A 17,242-nucleotide genomic window follows, 5' to 3' on the forward strand; every position below is an offset into this window, starting at 1 on the left:
TGACGATCTATAATATAAGAAATACTTAAATTTACGTTCTAAAAATGTTTTGACATGTTCTTAAAGGATTATAAAGGGTGGTTAAGTTTCAAGGGTCGGTGTTGATTTTGCATAAAATAATTTTTTTTTAGGAAATTATTGTCATTTCTCTTTATTATGATAATATTGGTATGTTTCAATTATGTATGGAACAAAATATCGGCCAAATGGCCGCCGAGGTCTCAGCGGCACACCTCCATCCGATGGTCCAAATTTTCGATGACGCTGAGGCATAATTGAGGTTCTATACCGTTAATGTGCCGAATTATCTCATCCTTTAGCTCTTGAATTGTTGCTGGCTTATCGACGTACTCCTTTTCTTTCAAATAACCCCAAAGAAAGAAGTCCAACGGTGTCGACGACGTTTAGGTGTGGTTCACATTCAACATCGGCCCTTGAAATTTAACCAGCCTTTATTAACATTTTATGAAAAACAATTCTTTTTTGGCAATTTTACAGGTATCTGTCACACAAACAGTATATGAACTTTCAACCACAAAATACAATATATTTGCTTACTTTTTAAAGATTTTTTTGCATCGATATTTATTTGATATATCTCAAGGGCCTCGGTGGTCTAGAGTTCGAAAATTTTGGGTATTTTGAGGAATTTTTTTTCGCAATAAAAAAAATGAAAAGTGATATTTAAATTTTTTAGGTTTTTTATTTGACTTCTTTTATATACAAAAATTAAAAAAAAAAATACATTTTTTTTTTAAATTGTTTTTTAATTTTAATAATTTAAAAAATGTCGTTAAAGACGACCCTCCCGAAAAATTGGACCTGGACGTTGTTGTCCATTGTGGCTCTTCTATTTATTTGAATCACAAAAACCAAAAAACATATTAATCAGTATGACTGTAGCTATGTCTCGTACTAAAAAAAAAAATGGCAAAATGGCGCGGTTTTGAATTTTTTTTCAGTTTAAAAAAAAAAAAAATAACGAAATAATTGAAATAATAATATGATTCTAGTACGGGCGATAGTACGAACAACATACATATTAAAATTTCACACGATTCGGTTGAATAGTTGTTTTTTTTTATTTTAAACATCACCACCCCGAAAAAAGTCGTTTCGGAGATAAATGAGTTTCAGGTTTGAGATACAGGGCCGCGCGGACAGCTCTCTACCTAGTTAAGGGGGGAGCCTGCTTTAGAGGCTTCAAAAAATCGATTTTTTCGTGGATTTTTTTTGGGAAGGAAAGAAATATTCGATTGAAACGAAACTTTCAGGTGTTATTGTTATATATTTCAGCAGGCTTCTCAAATTTTTTCATTAAAATATATGTCATAGTATGCCTGGTACAGCATTTTGCCGAGGCGCCGCGAGTGTGCATGTGTCGTGCGGCGGGAAAGATGCAGGTCGCAATTTTCATCTGAAACCAAAAACCCAAAAAAATTTTTATTTTAGTATAGTATAGCTTCTAGTTAAACCAAGAAAATTAAACAAAAAGTGAGAAATTCAATAATTTTTCGCTAATTAAAAAAAAAATCACATTTTTGGAAAAACAAATTCACTTTAGATTGTTTAATAACATATAACTTTCGTAAGGTTTTTTAAGTTCAACTAAAAGAAAATTTAATTCCGAATACAATCAGTGTTATCTCGTTTCGATAGGACGTTTAACCTTTTCCCTATCTTTCCCGCCAATTAGGAAAAATCGTAAAAATAAAAAACTGAGAAATCGCGCGTGAAAGTTTTTGTATATAAAAAATGCGCTCGTATACCTGCTCGACGCTTGCTCACAATTTCTTCTGTAACTGCGAAAATATTTTTGCTTCTGAAATTTTGAGGACACAGTCTCGGATAGTTTGGGAAGACATTTATGCAAAAAAAAAATCGATTTTTGGAAGCCTATTGTAGAAGCTATACTATTGGGAATTTCCGCATGAAAATTTCACAGTATATTCTTAAGATATTCCACTATCGAGATATCGAAAAAACAAAAAATCGATTTTTTGAAATTTCTAGACCACCCTTAGGTACCATTCAATACACACAAATAATACGAAGTATGGTTGAATGCGTATAAATGTAATTATTGCTGTTGTTTTTGTTGCTAATAAAATATCTTTCACTTTAGATAAAAAAATATATTAAAAACTCCGCTTCTTAAGGCCGGCGGGCCAATTAGATGTCCTAAATTCAGTAGTTTTCGCGAAGCGTTGTAGGATGAGAAAAAAAACAATTAGCCAAATGAAGTTTTGGGGATAGTTTAATATATATTTGAACTAAAAAAAAAAAATTTGTACAATCTCCAACAATATATTGTAAGCCGAGTTATCAATAGATTCCCCGAGCGCCTGTATCCAACTTCTGTACAAGATACAACTTGCAATTTTCATCTGAAAACAAAAAACAAAAAGATTATTAATTTTGATGTAATTATCTTCGATGTGAACTAAGAAACACGTAAAATTCGAATTTTTGGGGAAGGTAGAAAAAAAAGTGTTTTTTCAAGGAAAAAAAACTCTTCAACTGGGTAAAAAAGTCGCTTAAAAAAGTTTTTGGATGTTTTCTAGTTCACATAGAAGATAATTACATCAAAATTAATAATTTTTTTTTTTTTGAATTTAGGACATCTAATTGGCCCGCCGGCCTTAAGGGGTTATACGCAGTTATGAAGCAAATAAAAGACGGGTTGTCAAGGATTTATCCTGAAGAAACTTCAGAATATTTTAATTTGAAAATTTTTGGCGGTTATAAAAGCATCCTTCAAGAACGTAACAAAATTTTTTATTTATGAAAATGTTGATTATAGAGCGCGCTGCAGGCGATTTCTGGAACCTCCTTTAAAAAAAGACGATTTACGGTGTACATCGTAACTCAGGATTGGATTATCTGAAATCAAAAAACCAAACAAATTTTGTTAATATATTAGATTATCTAGTAATTAATCGTTCGGCTAATCAAAATAGTGAATTTTCACAAAATGGCAGCTTTTAAAAGAAATGTTTTCGATTTTTACGTTAAAATTTGGCCGTAAATTGATTATAAAATGGAAAATAAGTATCAGATTTACAAAAGGAACGATTAATTACTAGAAAATGTATCTTTAAAGATTGAGTTAAAACGGTTGACCGATCAAACAAGCCGTTTTCGAGATATCGTGTACACCGACTTGAAAAATGCCGTTTTGAAAAAAACACGTTTAAAGTTTCAATACCTACATCTCTACATATTTAGCTATAACTCCGAAAGTATTGCTTAGATCTACTTCAAATTTCGTGCGTATACTTTTGAATATATGTACATTACAAAAATGCAATAAAAAAATCGATTTTTTTGAAAGTCATAACTGCGTATAACCCCTTAAACAATATTGATGAATTTTTTGGGGATCCCGATATTGCCAAAACGAGATCCCGAAAACTCTGGCACTTAAAAATTGAAAAAATTGCATCCCTAGTGTGTTTGTTATATGGGGCCACCTTTGTTGTAGATTGCTACCGATGTTGGTGTGGCAACAATTGCATTCCTAACGTGCAACTTTAATTTGCCGCTACTTCGCGCTCGCTCGCTAGTTGGTTGGTTGGTTACTTGGCTGGGTGGTTGGCCTGGCCTGGCAGAAACAGGGAAGCATTCAGAGTCTGTCCACCTTGTGCATGCATTGTGGCCAACAATAGTGTGTTGCACAAGGAAGTGTTTGCTGCATATAGTAGGTACATATAAGTTCATATAAAATAATATAATATATGCACACACATATACGAGTATACCATGGCAAGTAAAGCGTAAGGTAAATTGAATACACACATTTATTTTCTATAGTCAGATTTCGCGAAATTTATTTTTAATATGTCAAGCATGGGTGTGTTTGTCAAAAATTGTTAGTTATATTAAAAATTTGTGAACTTCTTGTCACATTCGCACGCGCAGCTGCATTTCACAAACTCCATCCCAGCTGTGTAACCGCTGCACGGCTTTCCTTTGGCTGACAATAATCAAAATTCCAATCCAAACTAATAATCCCCACTCAGTCAGCTCGTTTCACTTGGCCAAGCCTTGATTTCATTATGCAAACAATTTTCTTTTCGCCAATCCAGCAACAGTTCACCCGTCCAGCCCGTCTCAGTCACTTTGCTGTGATTTGGCTGCCTCGCCGATAATATTACCAAGATTACGTTGAAAATTGCCATCAAATTTAGAAAATGGGTTAAGTTTAAGGAGCAAGAGAAATAGCGGCCGAGCGGAGAAGAGACGTCACAGCTAATTGAGGCAAAGGAGCAATAGAAATAGGAATCGCAATCGGGGACTGCTGCTTGGCTCGTGCAGGCGTTCGCAGATCAAAAAGCCGGATAAATTCTGTGATAATTGGCCATCAAGAAGTAAAGAAGAAAAAGCAAATGAAAGCTTTATTTGAATTTCAACTACAGCTGCTTGTTTGTACGAGGTGTGTTCAAAAAGTATCGCGAATTTTGTGTTTTTTCAAACATAGTTTATGTATTCATTAATATCTATTTTGTCCACTTCAAAGTAACCCCCATGAGATATTATGCACTTGTGCCCACGTTTTTTCCAATATTCAAAGCACTTCAAAAAATCATTTTTTTATCTTGTTTAGCTCCTCCTTTTATCTTTATCTCGGTAATCGTAGCGTCGTCCTTTCATGGGCCTCTTCAGTTTCGGTAACAAGAAAAAGTCACAAGGGGCCAGATCTGGGGCATACGGTGACTGTGGCATCATTAGTGTGTTGTTTTTGGCCAAAGAGTCGCGCACAAGCAACGATGTATGAGCAGGGGCGTTATCGTGATGCCAGGGGCAATTTTTATTCTTCCACAAATCCGGGCGTTTTTGACGGATTGCTTCGCGCAAATTGCGCTAAACTTGCAGGTAATATTCCTTATTGACCGTTTTACCCTGTGGCAAGAACTCATGATGCACAACGCCCCTGCAGTCGAAGAAAACGCAAAGCAAAACTTTTACATTCGACCGAACTTGGCTCGCTTTTTCGGTCTTGGTTCGGCGGCAGCTTTCATCGAGATGACTTAGCTTTGGTTTCCACGTCATAACCATAAAACCACGATTCGTCACCAGTTATGAACCTCTGGAGCAAATTTGGGAGTCCAACATCTCATTAGCAATGTTCATGCGATGCTGCTTTTGGTCGAAATTGAGTAGTTTTGGTACGGATTTTGCGGCGACCCGTCTCATGCCCTAATCATTGAAAAAAATCGAATGGCACGAGCCAATCGATATGTCTAGGTCCTCAGCAATTTCTCTAACGGTGATTCGACTATTGGCCAATACCATTTTCTTCACTTTATCAATTTTTTCGTCTGTTGTTGAAGTGCTCGGGCGTCCGGCATGCCGGGACGCTTTTCATCGTTCACATCTTCTCGGCCTTCTGAGAACATTTTGTACCATCGATAAACGTTGCTTTGGTCCAAAGTAGCTTCTCCGTATGACACAGTCAACATTCGGAATGCAGCCGCGCACTTAATTTCGTTTTTCACACAAAATTTAATACAGGTTCTTTGATCCATCTTTTTGAATAGGTAAAAATCGAAGACGAGCCGAAACACGTGCAAGCAAAGCAGCTGTCAACAATTAACTGAATATTCAAAATGGCCGAACTCGTCGTCAAGAGTGAGAGACATGAGTACCAACATAGCGGCACAAAAAAATCGAAATTCGAATATACGTAACGTGCGAAAATTCAAAATTCGGGATACTTTTTGAACAGACCTCGTATATAAATATATGTGAATGAGTGTGTGTGTGAGTGCGGCAATTTGCATGACAACTAACTTTCTAAAGAAAATTTGCTAAAAGGCGTGAGCTGCACACACACACACACACACACTCAAGAGGTTAAGTCGTCGCTACAATCTCTGCTCTGATGAGTTTTTCCTATGATGTTGGTGATTATTTAGCTGATTGCCCGCTTCGCCAAACGAGACTTGATGGCTTAGAAGCGCAAAGGTGCTGAGATTGGCTATAATTTCAGATGTCAGCGCTACGTTCTAACCAACTGCCTCGGCTCGTCAGCTGCCTGGCTTATTATGTAGATAATTATTTGGAAAAAAAAACATAAATAAATAATAAAAAAATAGTCTGGCGCCTGTTGCTAGTAAATTAACTAATAAATAGCAGGCACTGTAAACAAAATTTATTGTGTTGGAAAAAAGCGCACTCTAATTAAATTCTTGCATAATTTATTAACGCACATGTACTTATTTTTTTAATAAGATTTTACAGTATTTTTTCTGCTCTACAACAACAGTTAATGAATGCATTGCAATTAATAAAAAGTTTCTAGTACACGTCCGCAAAAAACCAGGTCAATACAACCCAGACAAGGCAAGCAGGCAAACGACTAATATTGCAGTGCAACGTAAAAGCAAAAATGATTTAATTACAACTCGATAAATAATGAAATACTTAAACAGCAAAGCTGTTAACTTGAGCGCTTGCAAGCAAAAGGCGTTGTTGTAACTGATTTTTACTGTACCAACGAACGGACGATCGCCCGCCTCTTGACCTTTTCGCTCCATTTGCTAATTTTTCTGTGAAATTAATCAAGTTATCAAAGGCAAGCACAATAAAACCTTGTTTTTCTTCTTTGATATTAAACCGAACACTTTTTATTTTAATTGATATTTCTTTCGATTTGGTTGGAATTGGCAATTAATGTTTACCTGCCTAACCGGGATAGCTAAGCCGGCATGATAGGTTTTTAAATATTTTGCAGAATAGTTTCCATTCATTTTTTTTAATGCTGTGTAGTAGGAAACACTTAATGAGGAATCAATCGTTAATTCAAAGCTGTATTAAGCAGCAGTTTTTGACGGTCAGTGCTTGGTATAAATTTTAGAGATGGTTTACTGGATATCTTTATTTTCTCTACGATTTCTGGTGTTGTTGTAGTTTCGGACGTCCTTGACGTGGATTGTCTTCACGTTTACATTCAGTAACACATCATTCTACTGTACTAATTGATGGCGAAAAGTGCCTATACACTTTCAACATTCGTTCATAAATTTCATTTGCTTTTAAAACTCCAAAAATAAAAATTGAATCACTGCACGCAACTTTATTTTTTACGTCGCCGAAAATACTAGGACACGTCGATACTAAATGGTTTGTAAACAAAGAATGAATTGACAGATTCGAATGAAACTTCACATATATTCTTATATAGAGTGTGCCAACATAACAAACAAAAAATAAATAAAAATAGGCTAACAGCAACGCCTTCTCTTATCGAACCGAAGAAGTTATTGAACTGAACATAGGTGAAAATTTTCTCATTCCCCCTTTGGGGTAATTTTTCCATTGTTCAAAAAATTTTTTTTCGCGGAATCGCGCAAAAAAGATTGAAAAACGAAAAATCAACTAACCGAAAACTGCACGAATTTCTCTAAGACATGTATCTATTTAGTTTCCAGATCTGTGAAGTGGTACTAAATATTTTCTGACTAATAATCTAAAGCATGTACATCTCAAAATCTATTTTTTGAAAAAGAGAAAATAAAATAAAATATATGATGAATATTCTTATGAAAAAAATGACACTTATTGAATTAATTAAAGTTGAAAAAATTACATTTGGTATTCAACTATTCACAACCAAACGCAACTAAACTGATTAGTCGATATCGCGCCGATTCTATTGTTTCTTTTGGAATGGACAGTTCGTTCTTGAAGCGGGCGAGTAAATGATGTGAAATTTTATTTTTGCTACATTTACCTTATCCTCTCAAAGCTAAATAGTTTTTTTTTTTCATCAACTTCCACCATAACTTTTTTACACCTATCTCCTTATAGTCAAAACACTCTGGGCCTCGGCATAAGAGCGCGCTCAAGACCAAATCCACTCATGAAACGTTGTCTATTCACACAAAGATATGCATAACTCCTATCCTTAATTTGGGTACAATTCAGAAAAATATCACAACTATTGAAATGTGAAAAAATTATAAAAAAAATATTCACCAAAAAAATTTGTTGAAATTTCTACCAAATTTTTTTTAATCACTGACAATTAAAAATGACTGTTTCATAAAGTTAAAGGGAAATTTTTAGCAAAAAACAAAATTGGGAAACATTTTTTTTTTTATTAAAAATTTTAAATATTTTTTTTTTTTAATTCAAAATTTTAAATAATTTTTTTTTTAATTCAAAATTAATAATTTAATAAAAAAAAAAAAATTAATTAAAAAATTAAAAAAAACAATTTTTTTTTTAAATTATAAAAAAACCAAAACTATTGGAACTTGAAAACATTATAAAAAAAACATTCACCAAAAAATTTGTTGAAATTTTTACCAAATTTTTTGTTTGTTATTCCCTGACAATAATAATGTTAAATTGAAATTTTTAGCAAAAAAAATTGAAAAAAAAGGTTTTTTAATAAAAAAATTTTAAATTAATTTTTTTTTTAATTCAAAATTAATTAAAAAAAAAACGATTTTATTTTAAATTAATTAAATTAAAAAATTTAAAAAAAAATTGTTGTGTTGTAAAAATTGCAATTATTTTTTGTTGGTGTTTTTTTTTTTAATGTTTTATCAGAAATATGAAAGAAAACCTGTGGAATACATTAATTTTTATTTTTAATGTTTTATCAGAAATATGAAAAAAAACCTGTAGAATACATTTATTTTGTTTTCTCTCAGAATGAAAATTATTTGCCTAATAATTAAAAGAAACAAGATATTTGTTAAGGATACATGTTACGGCAATAATGAAGCGTCGGGTCAAGTGTTCGAAAATGAAATAAGGCCAAACTCGTGAAAATATACTGGAAAATTGGGTTAACTGAACAGGGTACTGTAAGGCCAACTGTGAATGGAAATAAAAATTATTAAAAAAAATTGCACGCATATTTTATTTATAGCCGCTAAATGGACCACCCTTTATTATTGGATTTTTTTAGTTTCATTTTTATTCTATTCTATTTTATCTATATAATTGCATTTCAATAAATTTCGCAACCTTTGAAGGCCATATTTGCTCGCAATAAATAAATATTTTTATGATTCATATTTTTTCACTCCACTACCAGCTTTTTTTTTTGTCAGCTATAATTGCTTTTGTTTGCTTATCACAAAATCCCAAGCATAATAAAAATTGTTAGCTTGAATATTCGATAAGCAATATTATAAAACCTTTACATAAATAAATAAATATTTAGAATTATGAAGAAATCCGTAAAATAAAATGATCTTTTTTTTTGCTGTGACTTCATGGGCAGAGGTATACGATGCCCCATAGATTTGAAATCAGTTTCTATAAAAAACCAGCTGTTTTTCTAATATTAGTAATTGACTGATTTCTTGGTGGATGCCTCGATTCCTGAGGTTCACAAGGTCGCTGAGATTGAGATTTTTTTGAATGGCTTTGAATTTCTATTAGGTATTTGTTGTATCTGATATGGAAATGATTAGCGGAGAAATGGAGGTGAACAACTTAGTGCGCGCTCGTTTATCACATTTTCAATGGTCCGTAGTAATTAATTACGTCATTTTGTGCATTGTCTTTGTTGTTGGTGGGCGGATAAACTGACTGGCAAGGTGTTGGTTGCCGCAACTGATAAGATATAACGCTAACAAACGTGTGTACGCTAAATATTTCAACAGCAACAATAATTCAGTGTGAGTTGGAAAGCGATTTTAGGAGGAACTAAAGACAGAAAAGTGTATTTTATAAGAAACTCAATTGCATTGTTAAAAAATAAAGTGCAAATATCCCAAAATATAAAATACTAATATATAAAAAATATAAAATACTAATATATAAATAAATATATAAATAAATTATAAGTATTAGAAAAAATTCAAAAATTCGAAAAAAAACAAATGCTCATCGTTATTTTTCGTTCCTTTAGTGCCGAAGAAGTTTGAAAAATGACGTGAATTACAAAAAATAAAAAAAATTAACAAAAATGCACGCACATCATAAAAAAACTAAAATAAAATAAAATTCTTAATCATGTGAGTGTGTGCGTTTGTAAAAAATAGCGAAATAGCTAAACTATTACCAAAGATTTAAGCACCAAATTCCCTGCCAAAAACAAAAAAAAAAAGCAGCAGCGACCACTACAAAAATCTGTATGATACAATTTTTCAACAACCAGTGTGCATTTCATTACACAAAACTCCCGCAAGGCAACGAAACAAGAAAAGAAATCGCCAGCAATGTTCGACGTACCACCTAAATGTCCCGCTTTGGCCAACAAATTGACTGGCATTTTCGGTTGGCGTCATACATATAAAGTGGCAGCCAAGCACGAAGGCATACAACATACATTCCTGCAGAAATCCTATTCATTAACGTTGCCAAAACGGCCGTCGTCACCCTATCGTGGGCAAAAGGTAATTGAAATCTGAAAAGTTCAAAAGACAAAAAGGAAAAACAAACAAAAAAAAAAAAAGAATCCAAAAAATGTATAAACAAATTTAGTGACGTAATTGTGGATAACTGTGAAAAATTACGTTAAAAAGTAATTTTATTATATAAAATGCAATAGACATTTATACTTTGTTTTCTCATAAAATCAAAGTTTATAAATCAATTGAAAAGAAACGGTTGGATTAGGTACTTTAAGTATTTAACAAAGTCAAGTGGAAACATTAAATTTATCCATTTGTAATGGGCATTTAGGCAGGTTGATAGCAGCCGTCAAAAATAAAGACCCATTGCTGCGGCCCTGTGGCTAAATTTTAAGCCACAGTCGGCATACTCGACGACTTTAATGGCGCTACACTACAAAATTTATCAGATTTTAATTTTTTAATTTATTTTATTCAATTTTAACTAATTTTCAATAACGAAAAAAATAGTCTAACAAGATCCATAAAAATTATAGTTGGGAAACTTTATGCAAAATTCAACATATTTTCATCAAAGTTTTGAACTTTTTAATTAGAATGTTTGGAGAACTTCTGGATATGTAGTTCTATAGCCCAAAATTTCCAAACATTCAAAAAAATTTCATCAAAGTTTTAAACTTTTTAATTAGATTTTTTCAAGAACTTTTGAGTATGCAATTTTATAGCCCATTCAATTTTAGTATATTAAAGTTGCTTGAAGTCGCTGAATAATCGCGTTGATTTTGTATTTTGTAATGATTCGCTTCATAATCGATCATAGATGTGACGCTTATGTGACGTTTTCCTGGCTAGTTCAAGGACTTCATATCCAATTCTTCCTTATACTTTTGGATATAATATTTTTAAATAAAATATTTTGAATTATAATAATAACTATGCCCCTAAATGATAAATTACTAATATTGTCAATTTCGTGTATTGATGCTGAATTGTATTGAAAGATCTCGTCACCAGTGCCCCATTCGCCATCATCTACTCATGCGTCTGTAAAAGTGGTATTTTGCCGAGTGCATCTATGAGCACTTCGTCAGTCATTTACCATACTTGCACATCAATGATCGAATATTTCATTTAGGCTAGCCCTCAGATTCCAGATTCCAAAGCCTGATTTATTCAGTGTGGGAAAGTGAGAGAGGAGAGATGAAGCTGTTTATTCCTCTTCGTTATTCTTGCTAATCTGTTTAAATTTTTTGAAATGTAAGCCTAGTTTTTCTACACATCAACGTTAAGAAGTTCCCGTTACGTTTCATACCATATATCTTCGCTCGTCCCATCGTTCTGTCGGAAAACTTTTCTCCGATTTTTGATGTGCCTGTTTAAGTCGATATACCTAAAGAGTCCTACAATTTTGTTTTGTCTTCGAAAGACAGATGGTTTCTAAATATCAAAAAAAATTTCTTGGTGGAAGTATATTTGGAGATTTTTTGAGTGACCACTACTAAAAGTATGAGAAATGCATGTCTACAATGGCCTTCAAATTCGAGTCATCCCAGTTAGTAGCCCGCACAAACCCATTCGGTTATGGCTTGCCTATAATGAAGTTTTTATTTTTAGAAAACATAGTTGATAATATAACAAACACAATATAACTCAAAGTTTCAATTTTTTTAGAAAATTTCAAAAATTCCTCGTATTTTCGACACGAAAAAAATTTTAAATTTTTTAGTCAGAATTCTTAGACAAATTCAGAGTAAGCAATTTTTATAGTCCATTAACGGCGGCTGAAACGCATCGAGAGCTACAAAAAATTTATGGAGATGCTGCTTTAAGTGAAACAACGTGCCGATATTGGTTCCGTCGCTTCAAAGACGGTGATTTTAATGTTGACGACCGTCCGCGTGAAGGAAGGCCAAAAACCTTCGAAGACGCTAAATTGGAGGCATTGCTCAATGAGGATCCGTCTCAAACGCAAGAAGACCTTGTTTCAGTATTAGGAGTTACCCGCCAATCCATTTCCAAGCGATTGCATGCTTTGGGAATGATTCCGAAACAGGGGTTCCTTATGAGTTACAACCAAGGGATGTTGAACGTCTTTTTTCGCCTATAAAAAACTGCCCCAGCAGCAAAAAAGGAAGGGTTTTCTTCATCGCATCGTGACGGGTGATGAAAAATGGATTCATTACAGCAATCCAAAGAAAAGAAAGTCATGGAGACTGCCCTGTCATGATTCTACGTCGTAGCCTCGGCCAAATATTCACGCTGCGAAGGTATGTATTTGGTGTGACCAAGTTGGTGTTATTTATTATGAACTGTTAAAACCAAACGAAACCATCACTGGGTATCGGTATCGACTTCAATCGATGCGATTGAGCCGAGCACTGCGCAAGAAGCGGCCGCAATATGCGGAGAGGCATGAACAAGTGATTCTACAGCATGACAACGCTCGGCCTCACGTTGCCAAACCCGTTGAAACACTGAAATAGGAAATCCTATCCCACCCGCCATATTCTCCAGATATTGCGCCGTCCGATTATCACTTCTTCCGAACCATGGCACATGGTCTAGCTGACCAGCAGTTCCAATCATATGAAGCCATCAATGAATGGCTTGATCCGTGGATAGCCTCAAAAGGTGAACAATTTTACCGCCACTGTATACGAGATTTACCAGAAGATGGGAAAAAGTAGAAGCCAGCGATGGGCAATACTTTCAATGATTCACTTGTAACCAGTTTTTCAGAACAAAGTTGTATTTTCATAAAAAGAAAACAGCGAGAACTTAGTTGCGCACCTAATACAAAATATAAAAAATTAAATAAGAAATATAAAAAATTATTCAAAAAATATAAAAAATTAATTAAAAATTATGAAAAATTAAATAAAAAATGTAAAAAAATAAATAAAAAATATACAAAAGTATTAAAACTGTGACTATAATGACTAAATTACTAAATTTTTATTAAGGGGGTGGTAGGGTTTAGCGCTAAAAAAAACACTTTTTTTTTTGAATTTTTTACAGAAATATGGCTAAGATACTTTAATAAAATCAGTTGCATGTTATTGTACATCTTTTCAATAAGTTTTTAAAAAATATTAATAATAAAATATTGACAAATAAGCCCATGACAGAGTTTTTTTGGAGATATGTTTTTCGAGAGGGGCTCTGCGGTGCCAATCGGCATTCGTCGTAGAATCATCTGAAACTAAAAAAGTCGAATTTTTCAGTTAAAGTATGACGTAATGCTCCCCCCCACATGAATAAAAATTTTTTTTTTTCATTTTTGTAGTTTTGGTGGCAAAAAAACGTAAAACGAGCATTTTTGGCGAAAAATTTCGCCATATTTGTAAGTGAAAAATAACCTTAAAAAAAATAAAATAAAAAAAAACAGTGTGAGGGGGAGGTATTTTTGATTTAGAAAACGTGTGCCAAATTTGAATAGTTTCGGAGTTGTGATTGGCACCGACTTTTAAGAAGTCGTTTCGGGAAAAACGCGTTTGAAAAAATGACTGAAAAATTATCTATGCTCCGCATTCGAGGTAGAGTGCCTACAAAGGCTATAACTTTCAGAGTTCTGCTCCGATCCTCTTAAAATTTTGACACAACATTCTTGAAATGATTTACTATAAGATGAGTGAAGAAAAAAAATTTCGATTTTGTGACCCTACCCCCCCCCCTTAATATTAAAAATTAAATAAGAAAAATAATAAAAAAATTAATAAAAAAAATTAATAAAAAATATAAAAAATTAAATAACAAATATAAAATATGAATAAGAACTATTAAAAATAAAATATGAAATATAAAAAATTAAATAAAACATACAAAAAATTAAAATTATTAAAATAATAAAATAATTAATTATTAAAACTTTTCAATATGTCGCGTGAACAGTGATGTTTTATTTGGGGCTCGAATGATGGAGAATTTATGTATAGAGTTTAGTCATCTTCTGTAGACATTGGTGACTGTTGGTCAATTGAAGTTTTTTGAGAATAATTGAAGAGATTACATAAACATCTTATTTCATATTTCTAAGTAATAATCCCGTATTTATAAAATTTCGAAAGTATCTCTGAATATTTTTAATTACCGATTTTTTTTAACAGAAATTCTTAGGAGTAGTTCCTTGAAAGTTTGGTGTGAATTGTATTTACAAAGTTCCCAAAATAGAAATCCCTTTCTTCGAGTATTTTATTCTGAAAAGAAAGAATAAAATAATTGAAAAAAAAAAACGGCTAATACACCGATCTCTTTAATAGATGCTCGCGCGTGATTGCCAGAGCAATGTTCTCTAGAATTTTTCAATGTCTAAATTTATAAAAATTCATTTTTAAATGCCATTTCATGCGCTGCATAAAGTTAAAACAGCTATAAAAAACTGTTAACTATGGAAATTGAGCAATCAACTAACCAAGCAGTCGCTCACATTCATTCATTCACTCATCCATTGATGCGCTGGGCAGAGCGGCGTGTTTCCGGTTATTTGAATTGTTTTTTTTTGTTTTGTTTTTTGCTTTATTAAAATTTATTTTACAAGTCCACAAAAAAGGCAAACTATTTTGCTATGATAATCTACGTTGAATATTAATTTTGGATTTGGTGTGAATTTATTGTTAATTTGTTTCCATTTTCTGTTGTCTTTTGCAACAGTTTGCCATATAAGTGTCTCTCGTTTTTTACCTACTTTTGTTCTCATTTTTTATTTAAAAGCGCAGGTATGCATTTACGAACGCATTCAAGTTGATGTATATATATTATATATGAATGTATGTATATTTAGTATACTGTGATGCAAGTACAGGCTGGCAACGAGTTGCGGATAATTAACAGGAAAATGTAATTTATTTCGTTTTGAAAGAACTCTTCGTTTTTTTTTTTTTGTTGGTATCCACGAATCCATTTCTGACTTGTTCATAAGATGGTGCCCAGGGCGTGAGATCGGATGAGGTATTTTGGTGCAATGCCTCAAAACACTTTTTGACCGGCTACCGAACACGTGGTTGAACGACGCCTTGCCATTACAGTAAGATTAAAGAAATCTACTTTGTTGCGGCAAAAAATTAAAATTAGTCACTATGTGGAGAAAATGCGCATGACCGCCAACAAAACAAAAAACAAAATCGTCAAAAATTCACCCAATTTTTAGGCACCTGAAGCTTGTAGATTATTATAATAAATTTCAATTGGCTGCATACCCAGAATTTTTCAAAAAGTGTATAATATCGTAAAATTTGTTGACTTTTCTTTTTTTTAAGTTGCACAAAGTTTGAAGCTTGGATTTATATGTTTTGTGTAGGAAAAAAAAAATTATCAAAATTAAATGAGAAACAAGAAAATTAAAATTAAAACTCGTCAACAAGTCCTAGTGATTTATTTATTTAACACAGTGTATGCATTAGTGCTAGTTTTCTAATACTGAATTTTCCCACAGGCCACTCGATTACCTCCTCCCCTAGCGATATGTAGAATGAATTCGGCTCTGAAACGTTTACCGGTATGGCATGCCGTCTAAAATGAAGTGATTAAACCCAGAATTTGAAAGGAAAATTACTTCTTTAGAGCATTTTTGAGTTTTAATAATTCAGCGCGTTGGAAACGAACAGCCATGTTTTTAAAAATAAATGGCCTGAAACCATTAAAAATACCATTTTGAAGCATTTTTATAAAATTCCAGAGCTCTTCCTCGGTGTGGCATAAACTTCGTTATTTTCTGGAAACGAACGAAGAACTTTGCTATTTCAAATAAATCAAAGATATAAAACTGATCGGCTACTGCTCTCCACCTAAATGCGTATGCTGAAATAAACGCTTGCAGCACTTGCACATAAAATGTATACTCGTAGTTTTTCGAAGAGCAAAGGATTAAAAAAAAAGGATTTTCAAAGATGAAGCGATGAAATAGATTCAGGCTATTTTTACAAATATCTTTTAATTTCTAATATTAGCTGACATTTTCTATAGTAAAATTTTCTATAGATCTACATTTAGTGCTTTCAACCGATTTTATATAGAAAATGTAACGTAAAGCCGGAATTTTGAGTCTGAGCTCGCTTTTAGAATGCGATACAAGGCTTAGTTATTTCATAATTGAACATCAGTTCCTATCATAGACTTGCTGAACTAAATTTTGTTTATTTTGTGATTCTCGAATAATATCTAATATCTTGGCGATTTTTTTTTTTTTTTTTTTTTTTTTTTTGTTTTTTTTTTTTGAAGGCCTGGGAAATTTGCAAAATGTCTTACTTAAGGGTTTAAGCAATTTCATTAGAGGATGGGAATCAAATGCAGTTATCACAATTGCCTTTTCCTTACTTATGTTGTATAACAACTTATAGAAAAAAATTAATTTAAAAAGAAACAAAAAAATTGCTTTAGTACTTTCGTCAATACAAAACAAGCGCGCTTTGCCCACTTCATACGATAATTGTGAGTGTCTGAATTCCTTTGGCTGCCACTGTACCGAGAAACTTTTTCGAAATTATTTACTTTAACTCTTATCCGTTCTGACTGTGTGTCTAAATGGTGTAGCTGCTTGCCGATAGCACAATTTGAAATCCGCATCTTGCCAAAAATATATTGTATATTTCTATTTTTAATTTATTTTCATGCCTCTCAGTTTCATATTTTTTTTCCTCATGATGCAATGTTTGGTATGCCAACAATTTTCTACTCCTTATTCCAAGTTGTTGTTGTTGCTTTATTATTTTTCCCTATTGTGTATTTTTCCCAGTATTTTTTTTATTTATGAGGCTATGTTTTTTGTTATATTCATTTAGTCCGTCATAGCGTCATGAGTCGTACGTTTGTTGGCTTTGTTGACTTTGTTTGGTTTTTCTTTTCAAACAACGCAATGGATTTCAGCAAGTTTGTTTCCATTGAAATCTTTCGTTTTGTATTTCTTTTTGTTTCGGTTATGAGCAATC

At 32.7% G+C, this 17,242-nt stretch overlaps 1 protein-coding gene across 8 annotated transcripts in view; it reads left to right on the plus strand.

Annotated features, from left to right (window-relative positions):
• The window catches only part of LOC128857913 (partitioning defective 3 homolog), a 90,555-nt gene that overhangs the window by 62,354 nt on the left and 10,959 nt on the right, over positions 1-17,242 (plus strand). For 5 of the 8 annotated variants that reach the window (XM_054093746.1, XM_054093752.1, XM_054093748.1 and 2 more), the window contains exon 2: positions 9,875-10,361. In XM_054093746.1, the coding sequence (XP_053949721.1) occupies positions 10,185-10,361 (177 nt within the window). In that variant the 5' untranslated portion in view covers positions 9,875-10,184. Of the gene's footprint in view, positions 1-9,164; positions 9,642-9,874; positions 10,362-17,242 lie in introns of those variants that run through there. The other 3 variants (XM_054093747.1, XM_054093749.1, XM_054093751.1) reach the window with 2 other exon arrangements.

The sequence above is a fragment of the Anastrepha ludens genome, chromosome 3 (genome assembly GCF_028408465.1).
Source record: "Anastrepha ludens isolate Willacy chromosome 3, idAnaLude1.1, whole genome shotgun sequence".
NCBI classification, from domain to species: Eukaryota; Metazoa; Arthropoda; class Insecta; order Diptera; family Tephritidae; genus Anastrepha; species Anastrepha ludens.